This window comes from Leishmania panamensis (genome assembly GCF_000755165.1).
Source record: "Leishmania panamensis strain MHOM/PA/94/PSC-1 chromosome 34 sequence".
NCBI lineage: Eukaryota > Euglenozoa > Kinetoplastea > Trypanosomatida > Trypanosomatidae > Leishmania > Leishmania panamensis.
Window position 1 is genome coordinate 57,135 of NC_025881.1, and position 10,152 is coordinate 67,286.

Genomic DNA, 10,152 nt, shown 5'->3' on the forward strand with positions numbered 1-10,152 from the left:
ACTGTTGTAAGGGGGGGGGGTGGGGACGTAAAAAAAAATTTCTTTACGTCTCCGCTTTGTATTAAGTGTGCACAGAGTGGAAGAGGTGCGAGCGGAGTTTCGCTCTCTTGCGCAGCCTGTATCTGTTATCTTTCCTCCGTCTTTTTTTTCTTCTGTCGCGCCCTCTTCGGTCGTGACACGCGAACAGCTTCGACCTTCTGTACGGAGTCGGGCGGATGTAACAGGGGCGTGTATTTCTGTTTATTACTTGAAGGCTTGTGTACTTGATGTTTGACCTGCCATTGATGTAGCGCGACCTCGCATTCATCTCTCTGTCTGTCGTGTGCGCGCGTCTGCTGCTGTGTGGTCTTCTGTCATTCCCGTACTCTTCTTCCGCCGCTCTTTTTTTTTCTGGCCGCTTCTATTTTATTGCACACCTTCCGCGCGCGCGGACCGTAGGTGTGTGACGCAGCCCAAACAGAGGCCTGTGTGCCATCAAAGGAACCCCCCAAATTTCAAGAAAAATATGCTCATTGTTGCACCCCTTCATACTCCGATGCTGCCGTTCACAACCCTCCTTACTTAGGTGGCTATTGTACATGTTGTGGCCGTGCTTTTCCACTTCTTCCATAAGGAAAACAAAGAAGGGATCTCAAAGTCCCTGTCTGCCCGCATGTCACCGGCGTGTTATCGACTGCTTGCATAACTCACGCTCTCTTATCAGAGAACGGCACGCTGACTATCTCACCTGTATGTCCTCACTATCTGTCAACTCCACCTCCCCCTCATTCATCTCTCCCACTCTTGTTTTCCCTTTTGTGGCGCACACTTTCTCCGTACCTCTCCTCGTCGTTCCCATCCCAACCACTCTAAACACCCTCTCCTCCTCAAACGACATTTGTGTCAGAGCAGTTCCTTCAGCATTTTCCCGTCCCGCAACAATGGCCAAGAAGACGAAGTCTAAGGTGGACACGATCAACTCCAAGCTCCAGCTGGTGATGAAGTCCGGTAAGTACGTACTCGGCACGCAGCAGGCGCTGACGACCCTCCGCCAGGCTCGCAGTAAGCTGGTTGTCATCTCTAACAACTGCCCACCGATCCGCCGCGCCGAGATCGAGTACTACTGCACACTCAGCAAGACCCCGATCCACCACTACTCGGGCAACAACCTGGACCTTGGTACGGCATGCGGCAAGCACTTCCGCACTTGCGTCCTGTCCGTGACGGATGTCGGTGACTCGGACATCGCTGCGTAAAGGAAAAGCGGGATAACGCGAGCTGACAACTTCTCTATGTCTTTTGCTCATTTGTGATCATTTCTGAATACAGAAAATAATTCAACAAAAGCCTCCCTCAAAGAAATGGGGGATGTGCGCTCGAAAGAGGGGCGTGTGTGAAATTGGCGGCATCAGCGGCGGTGACAGCGGCATCCATGCACCTGGCAACATCAAAGATGCAAAGGGAGGAGGCCAGAAAGGGTCATGTGTTGAAGGACAAACGTAGGCGAGGGAAGGGCTGAGGTCGTAACGACACACGTGCTTCTTACTTTGCTTCAATCTTTCTCTTCCCGTGGACTTCCCTTCTCCCCCCTAGATGTGTGTCTGTGCGTGTTTTGCATAGACCCACACGCGGCTTGTGCTGCAGCTGTCCACCACTATCATGTCACCTCCCGCACTTCTTTTCCCCACACCCGCTCTGTTCGACAACCTCACCGGAGAGAAGGACGCGTCTTTCTTTAGGTTCCATGTCCTCACCCGCTCTGTGGTGTATCCACAGCTCACCACTTCCATCTGTTTCTCTCTTTCCCTTGTGCCATCTTCAGTCGGCAACACACGCCATCCTGCGCCACCTCTCGCTCTTGTCCTTCCTCGCTGCACAACACCAACGCTGAGACACGCACTCAACACCAAGGAAGTGAGAGGGCGGGTGAGAATTGCCAGAGGAGGCCTCTTGCCGCGGTATGCGCTCATCTGCCACTGTTTGTTTTCTTCTTTCGACTACTGAGGCTCAGCTGTTCTTTGTTTATCCGACAGTGGACGGTTTGTCCACATGAGCACCTCCACTCGTCGCATTAGCGTCACCTCGGAGCAGCTGCAGAGTGACGCTCTTCGGGCTCAGCTGTTCAGCGCGTGCTGCGCGTACGGCGTTGTGGAGTGGGCGCAGTACGAGGAGGACCCGAACTACAACACCACCACTGTGCACATTCAGTTTCAGAAACTGTCCAGCGCCGAACGTCTCCGCAGCGATGTGCAGCAGCGAGGGCGCATTTGGCAGATCGAGAGCAAACAGGCGGTTCTGTGCGTGGGTGCGGATGTGCTGCTGAGCTCTGCGGATTTGCTGCGCCTTGGCCGTCTCACAGCTGCGCTGCCCAACTTTGCATGCACAGCACTTCCAAGCGTCCCTGTGAGTAGCACGAGCACCACGGTAACGACGGCGTCTGAGTCGCCGTCACCTACATTCGAGGAGAAGAGCTTTCTTTTACACGGCCGTAGCACCGCACCGTGCCCCACTCCTGCTTCTTCTAAGGCTACAGCCGAGCAGGAGGCTGCTTTATGGTCTGGGTTCGACAAAGAGTCATCTGCAGTGCGTCACAGCTGCCTCGGTCCGTATTGCGCCGTGTTGCATTTTCGCTCCCCGCACGATGCGAATGAGTTTCTCTGCCACCACCAGCTCACTTTGGCAGATCAGCACAGTGTGTACGCCATTCACGTCGGCACCGCGCCTGGCTGCGCCTTGGCGGTCTCGCTGCCAAAAATGTTGTCACGGCACGCGCTTGCCGACTGTGCCGTTGAGGGGCGCGTGGTGCGCGGCTACGTGGTGGCCATGCCGTCCAACACATACTGCGTGGTGGATGCTGGCCTCTATCCTGCCGCTGATCAGGCAAATGTCACCACGCTGGTTTACTCGCACACCAACTTCTTAAGCGTGTCACTAGGCGACGAGGTACAGGTACAACTGTCCGCTGTTGGAGGGCTGTCAGTGGCTGGGGAAGGGATGGTCGGGGGCAAGCTTCTGCGCGTCACCAGTGTCTCTGCGTTTTCCACTCGCCGCTCCGTTGCCAAGGCGCAGCTACCCACCACCACTGCTCGCACCCTTCGTACCTCCAATGTAGCGCGTAGCCTAGCTGGTGCCCTTTCAACGACGCCGCACCAGCCGCAAGCGAGGCCTTGCAGTGGAGGTAACGCAATAAGCGTAGCGGGGGCGGAGAGACGTGGCACCCTCCACAACAAGCGGAACGCAGCAGCAGCCGGCGGTGGTAATGGTAGCGCAGTGACATCCAAGCCTGTAGGCGGAGCTTCTGCCAAGGCGCTCGCCAGCAAGATCTTCAAGGGCATTCAACAAAGGGGATGTAGTGGCGGAGCCGCCGTCGGCGGCTCCGCGGAGCGCATCTGCGCCTATCCAGCCGGCCTAGGCGCGTATGCGCGATTGTTGGTTCGGGTTGAGCGGATTGAAGGGGATGGCCTGCACGCTCGCTGCGTCGAGGATGCTGAGAATTGCGGTTACACCGGGCCTGTTTTCATACCCGCCGAGCTTGTGCCTGCTGACACCAGCAGCACCGGTCAGGGATGGCGGACGTTTGCTGTTGTAGGGGAGCGCATGCATGTGGCGCTGCTTTACATGGTGGCTGTGGGTGGCAGCGCCGCAACCATGCGCGCCATTGCCTCCAAAAAGGAGGCTGACCTTCGTCACACGGCCACCATTGCTGCCGTGACTGCGATGGGGGCTACACCGGAGGATTTGGAGGGCACCTCAGTCACGGCAGGGACAACAATGACGGCTGTGGCCATGCTGAAACTTTCCCCTGGTGATCTCGGTGTTCCGGCTGCCAGCCCCACATCCCCATACTTCCCTGCCTTTCTTCTCCGCCCAGGGCTGCATGCGTCAGCATTGCTGCGCCAAACGGTGCTCCTGTTGCCCTTGTCCGACCTGGGCACGCTGGACCCTACAACCCTGCTCACCTCGCCGGCGTCTCTCATCGTATCTGAGGTGGTGAACGATGTGATGCGTGGGCAATACGCAGTGGTGTTACCATGTGCAGTCTATGCCGAGCGCCAGACTCAGCGCGCAGTCGCCCAGGAACAACGCAAGGCGGCTGAGGTGGAAGAAGTAAAGCACCGATTAGCGGCGGTCATGGGGCAAGACATCCTGAAGGTGCTGAATGCCGAGGATGAGCCGACTGCGAAGCGTCCCCGCGCTGGGACCTAGTAAGACGATGTCGTTTAATCACCTCGTGCAGCGTACCGTTTCAGGTGCCTTTGCCCACAGCCTTCAATCCCAAACGAAAAAGAACGCCTTTGCGCGTGTGCACCGGTGTGTGTCAGGGGTGTGGAAGTTACTCTAAACAGCACTGATGATCCATTGCATACGCGGCTCCTCGCTTAGATATTGCATTCCATGCTCTGCCGACATGCAACATGCCGTGATACCCACCACACTTCCACACTTTCTCTTTCTGATTTCGACTCTCTTGCGCACCATGGCGTTGACGGCATTCTTACCGGCTGACCAGCTGCCACGGCACGGAACAGCCCGGTACGCTAGTGGCCGCCACGCGTATATGCACTGTCCACGATTGTGGTTTCTTCTTCTGTCCACGTCGACTCTGGAATACTGTGCGAGCTGAGCATGAATGGATGAAGTAAGCCTCGATACACTGGTCCTCAGCGGTGAGTGCGATGTCCAATGGGGCTCGCGAGGCACGCTTACGGTCCGCCGCACCGTTGAGCTGCACGCTAACAACATCCTTTACTGCTTCGAGGAGCCGAAGAACTCTATGGCGAAGCATATTAAGGAAAAGGTGTATGTGGAGGGCTGCCGCGTTGTCGACGGTGGCGCCTACAACGATACGACCGAGAGACTCCTGCTATTTTTGGCAAACCACGACTACGCTGAGAGGGTGGATCTGTTCGGCAACCACCAAGTCTACATATTCGCTCCAGAGAAGACGACTCACGATGCCCCGCTGGGGGAGGCTATACAAAGCGCATCGATGTCGCCACCACAGAGCGCCAACTATGTGGTGCAGCTCTTCCTCTCCGACAAGATAGTCAAGTGGCACCTTCTGCAAGTGATTCAGAGGGCCTCCAAGGAATATTCACAACTCATTCCGGACACCAACACGAAGCTCGCACTGTCCATGACGCGAACTGTGGGCAGCGGCAGTGTACACACAGGGCAATCAACAGTGGCGAGGCCGCCGGGATCCGGTGTGCCGAACCGGTTCGAGTCGAAGGTGCTGGGACAGGCCTCTCTCAACCCCCACCACTCACGCACGGAGTCTGACGTCAGCGTCTTATCCGATCACGAGGTGCTGCAGCTGACGGACGTGCTGCGCGAGTACGAGGCACTGCAGGAACGGAAGAACAAGGTAGGCGGCATGGCCTCACTTCTGCAGCAGCCGAAGGGGGGAGAAGAGGACGTGCGCAAGGCCCCATCAGACGACGAGGGCTTGGAAACGGCGGGCTGCATGGCTGGTAATGAGGCAGGCCAAGCGGTGCCATTGTCTGAGTTGCGGTTGAATGCTCCAGCATGCCTCCAACAGTCGCCTCTCTACGATTCATGCATCGCGAGCAAACCAGCCAACCAGATCTGCGCGGAATGCGGCGAGCCTTTTCCGTCGTGGTGCATCCTGCAGCCGTTCGGCGCCTTTGTGTGCATCCAGTGCATCGGCGTACATCGAAAGCTATGGTCAAACAAATGCCGTAGCGCTGAGCTCGACCGGTGGCCAAATAGCGACATCGAGTTCATGAAGGCGCGTGGCAACGACGTCGTGAACAACGAGTTGGAGTACTACGTGGCCTTTCCGACCGACAGTGTCGAGTTTGCGTTGCACCCCGAGCCGGTCGTGAAACCGATGCGGTCCTTTTCCTCCGCTGAGGTCCGTGAGTCGTTCATTCGGTGGAAGTATGAAGAACTGCTCTTTACCCGGAGGCGCCATCCGACTGCGAAACGGCCGCTGCCACCGTGCTCAGACCCGGTTGGGCAGGAGCGCTCTCGCCTTGCTACAACCACCAGTTCTGTACAGGCGGCGGGCTACGTCAGCGATGTTTCTTATGGCGCCGCCACACAACAGCAACACCAGCCTTTCTTTCGCGACCAAGGCCCTCCACGATACGCGGGGCTGCTGGACATTGTCGTCAAGGAGCTGGTGGGACCAGAGTGGATATCGGGCGCAGTGTGCGTGCTGACGAACGGCTTTCAAACTCTTCGCACGCAGGAGAGTCGTCAGCTGCTGCACATGCGGCATTCCACTGCGTGGGATGAGCACCTGCAGCTTGGTATCGAGGGGACAGGGCAGAAGCCGCTTTACTGCACCATCTATCGCAGAAGGGGGGAGCTGCTGGCTGCCACAGAGGTGTGGATGAAGGAGGACGTCTTTCAGCCAGGCGCCAACTGCATGTTCGCCTCGAAGCTGGTCTGGAGTCAGCTCCACAAGAAGCCCAGCCAACGAACCCCAGGAGAGTCGTGGAAGATTACGTTCTTGACCTCGTATCAACTGCTGGCATGAGCCCCGGAGCCACAACAGCATCCCTTTCCCTCTCCATTCCTCTGCTGTAGCCGCGAGCCTCTGTCGCACTCTTATACTCTGCCCTTTCAACTTCCTCTCATCCCTAGATACGCACAGCATGCAATGGCCTGGGCATGAATTCAAGAGGCAAATCAGAAGAACGCTAAAGCTAAATCAACAGCAGTCGTAAATCTACCACCCATTTTCCTCAGTGAGGGCCGCAGTTACACACCGGGGCTACGAGGGCGTTGTGGTAGTATGTCTTGAGTTGCTCTACCCCACTCTCTTCCTCCTTTGATCGCTCTTTGTGCCTCCCACCCGGTTCCCTGAGGGAGAGAGAGGACCGTATGTGTGCCTAGGTCTTGCGCCTCCGATGTTTCGCGTGTGTTATGGTGTCCCTCCCACCATCTCCCTTCCTTTTCACGCCTTCTTATCGTCTCTACGCCTTCACTGTCCTGCTCAAACAGTGACCCTGCGATTCCCTGTGCACACGCATCCCTCCCCCGTCGTCCTCCCCCCTTCGACATGCGCACTCACAGCCCACCTTTTTGCACAGCGATTTCTTCCTCATTTCTTAGATCAAATTCTATCAAAGCAAAACATCAACACCCACCCACTTGAGCCCCCAGTGCTGTCGCCGTCTCACCCACCCTTTGGCTTCGCTTCGACTGCTGCCTAAATATGCGTGCGGCAACTTCGTCGTTTTGACGCTCCGCTGCTCACTGCACTTTTGCATCGAGCACGCGCGCTCTCGAAGCACCACTTTTTTGCTTCATCCGGCACCCCCACACGCACTTCATTCCCAACCAGCACCAGCGCAAGATGTTCCTCACATACCAGGTAGCCCCCATCTGGGCTATGTTGGTCTCCATCGTGACCTTCCTCGTCTTGCGTCGCTACGACCCTGTAGACCTGAACGAGTACGCGGAGAAGATGCACGGCATTCCGCCGGTGGCTTGCTGCTCTGCCATTGCTATCCCCCTCATCATTCTCTTCGCCTACAACGGCGTGCTGAAGATGGGGCCGAAGCCGCCGCGCAGCGGCACTAGAAAGTAAGTGCATGCACCCCTGTCCTGTTCGCACTTGTCAATTCAACCACGCGCGCTGGCAGCGAGACGAGTGCCACCACGTGTGAGAAAACGAGCTGCTGTGAATGCCGTGCGTTGTTTGTTCCTCCTTTCGTCTTCTTCGCCAACGTGTCTATACCAACACGAGCAAGTCCACAAATGCACGCATACAGCCGCATTTCACCTACACCTCGGGCTGCACTGTGGCTATTTCAAGGAGCCCGACTAACCAACACCGCTGAGTATCGTTCAGCCCCACAGCAATGCCACCGCATACCGCGCAGGCCAGGCACAGGATTACGCTCCGCCTCACCGCAACGCGGCACAAGCGGAAGAGCCGTGGATGGGTGCGTACATCTGCCGAATCGTCCAACACAATGCGCTGACCCAAGCGCCTGCAAAGCCGTACCCGGGAGGACAGGCTGCTGCAGGCTCTCGACTTCCTCACAAAGATTGAGTACTAGAGCCTGATGCCACGCATTGAGGTGGCCGGCGCGATCAGGGTTTTCGTGCGCAGTGAAAACACATGAAGATGAAGCAAGTAACGCTTGCGACGATGGCGACTGCTTGTCGTTTGTGGCGTGTGCAAGTGTGAAGAGGGCAGCAGGGTTGCCGTGGCGTGAGGACATACATACTGTTAGCGATGAGGTCAATGAGCACAGCAGGTGTGCTTCTCTGTTAGCCATGCACGCTGCACCTTTCCCCTGTTCATCTCCTCACGACCGTTTACTGCCTTTCTTCTCTCCTCTCGCTGTGTCACCTGTGATGCGTCAAGAGTGAGGAGAAGCATTCAAAGAAAGAAGCGAAGACAAGTCAACGAAGAGAAAGCGCTGATCATGCACTAAGGCAGCGCTCTCTCTTGACTTGAGAGATGTGCGTGTGAGAATAATGACGTGAAGCTGTTTCATGTGTAACGGAACGGACGCCTTTTTTGTCGTTCTGGATCTGTGTTCCTCTGTTCCCCATTGCTCCAGAGCTGCTGTACCGCACGCTGCGTGTCCGAAGCCCAGCTGAGGTGGGGAAGGCTGCCATGCGTGTGTGTATGTGCATGTGTGCGAGTTTCTGTATTGGTTCGCACGAGTGATTTGAATGCGCTTCTATGTCCCGTTAGGTTTGGTCTGAAGAGACAGTTCTCCGCTCTCTCTTGACTTCTCTTCTGCGCACCAACACTTGAGTTTATACGGTCCCGTGCGCATATTTGACGGATGCAATCCTGAAAAGTGAAGCTGCAGCAACAAGGGAGGTCAGAAGAGCACTCTCGAGGGCATCACTGCCGCACTTTGTCATCGTAAAGCAGTGGAGACAGAAGAGTATTGTACGCTTGGTTACCGCACGGGGCCGAAGTCCCCTAAAGCACCGCGGCAGAAGAGGGGGTAAAGTGACTGAAGCTGCGCACCTTCCCTCCCCCTCCACGGTCCCAGCTAGCGCATGTTTTATCGGAGCAGTGGACCGTTTGAGGGGTGCACTGACCCACTACAAAGGCTATGCCAGCTATTTTATTTGCCTTCGCGATACATGGTCTAGGGTTGGATCTGCGGGGCAGAAGACCGTAGTCATCTTGTCGTGCTTCATGCGGCGCCTGCCACGCTGTCTCGCCGCATATGTGCTTCGGATGCGCCCTGCACTGTGCCGTTTTGCTCACCTGCGCTTTGGGGCATTCTCGCGAAAGGTAAGGATTTGTCAAAGTGACGCGTGTGGGCACCATTGCACGTCTCCATGGACGAAAGACGGCGACAAAAGAAAAATGGTTCATCGACACGCACAGTAAACAGACGTGCGCTACATAGTGCCAAGCCGACGCCTCTGGTCTGCCGCTGTAGTTTGCTTGTTCCTCTCATCTCCTACGAGTGTGTTGGAGAGGGAGGAAGAAGTGGTGATGGTGGTGGTGGTGGTGGTGGGTTATTGAGGTATGGCGAGACAGCTTTGATGTTCAGTAGTCTCTGCTGCTCTCTACCGCTGAGTGCCTCTTTGTTTTCTTGTGACTTTATGTGGCCCTTTTGTTTCACATCGTTTTCTCACGCTACAGCAGACAAGAACCAAGTACGCTTTTCCTTTCAGCGCTGGTCTTCGTTGATCTCCTACTAACGTCCAAATCAGCTAAACTTAAAAGGCACTGCGGCTTATCAACCGACTCACCACCATCTTCCCTCGTGTTGGTGCGTGTTTCTACCGCCTTGCAAAAGCTACGCTCCCTACGACGTTCTCTGCTGTTGCTGCTGCTGCGCTTCCAAAGCTGCTGACCAGACTAAAGCTCACTATCTCGTCTACTGTCCCTTGTTTTCCGCATCGTGCCTACTGTACGGAAAGCATCGCCTAGCGTCAGTGCCCCATGCGCCGCCTTCAGCAGCAACTCGGGCACTGTGCTTGGACCGCGGGCCTGCTTTCGAACACCAGCCGACACGTGAACTTATCAGCCATAGGGGTAGACGTCGTGACTTTGCCGTCGCCGCCGTCAGAGCCTCCTTCTGTGCCTCTAGTCTCTGTCGCAACCACTTTTTCTGATGTGCTGAAGGCTGCACCCGCCGCACCCGTGGCACCGAAGGCTGCACCCGCCGCACCGAAGGTTGTACCCGCCGCACCCGCTGCACCCGTGGCACC

General features: G+C 56.4%; 6 protein-coding genes across 6 annotated transcripts in view, besides 1 other annotated feature; all 6 read left to right on the forward strand.

The window, feature by feature from the left end:
- Nucleotides 1–920: 920 nt before the first annotated feature.
- On the forward strand, nt 921–1,235 carry LPMP_340220 (60S ribosomal protein L30; the record flags this gene model as incomplete). Its single annotated transcript, XM_010704148.1, has 1 exon — nt 921–1,235. The coding sequence occupies one exon, from the start codon at nt 921–923 to the stop codon at nt 1,233–1,235; it is 315 nt and encodes a 104-aa protein (XP_010702450.1).
- Nucleotides 1,236–2,028: 793 nt separating this feature from the next.
- Nucleotides 2,029–4,185, forward strand: LPMP_340230 (hypothetical protein; the record flags this gene model as incomplete). Its single annotated transcript, XM_010704149.1, has 1 exon — nt 2,029–4,185. The coding sequence occupies one exon, from the start codon at nt 2,029–2,031 to the stop codon at nt 4,183–4,185; it is 2,157 nt and encodes a 718-aa protein (XP_010702451.1).
- A 424-nt stretch (nt 4,186–4,609) lies between these two features.
- Nucleotides 4,610–6,487, forward strand: LPMP_340240 (GTP-ase activating protein, putative; the record flags this gene model as incomplete). Its single annotated transcript, XM_010704150.1, has 1 exon — nt 4,610–6,487. One exon carries the CDS (start codon nt 4,610–4,612, stop codon nt 6,485–6,487), a length of 1,878 nt encoding a protein of 625 aa, XP_010702452.1.
- An 822-nt stretch (nt 6,488–7,309) lies between these two features.
- On the forward strand, nt 7,310–7,543 carry LPMP_340250 (hypothetical protein; the record flags this gene model as incomplete). Its single annotated transcript, XM_010704151.1, has 1 exon — nt 7,310–7,543. The coding sequence occupies one exon, from the start codon at nt 7,310–7,312 to the stop codon at nt 7,541–7,543; it is 234 nt and encodes a 77-aa protein (XP_010702453.1).
- A 132-nt stretch (nt 7,544–7,675) lies between these two features.
- Nucleotides 7,676–8,065: a repeat region.
- A 1,059-nt stretch (nt 8,066–9,124) lies between these two features.
- LPMP_340260 (hypothetical protein) lies at nt 9,125–9,322 on the forward strand (the record flags this gene model as incomplete). Its single annotated transcript, XM_010704152.1, has 1 exon — nt 9,125–9,322. The coding sequence occupies one exon, from the start codon at nt 9,125–9,127 to the stop codon at nt 9,320–9,322; it is 198 nt and encodes a 65-aa protein (XP_010702454.1).
- A 561-nt stretch (nt 9,323–9,883) lies between these two features.
- LPMP_340270 (hypothetical protein) overlaps nt 9,884–10,152 on the forward strand; it is a gene marked incomplete at both ends in the record, with an annotated part of 4,371 nt that continues 4,102 nt past the window's right edge. The window contains one exon of the mRNA XM_010704153.1: nt 9,884–10,152. Coding sequence (XP_010702455.1) covers nt 9,884–10,152 — 269 coding nt within the window.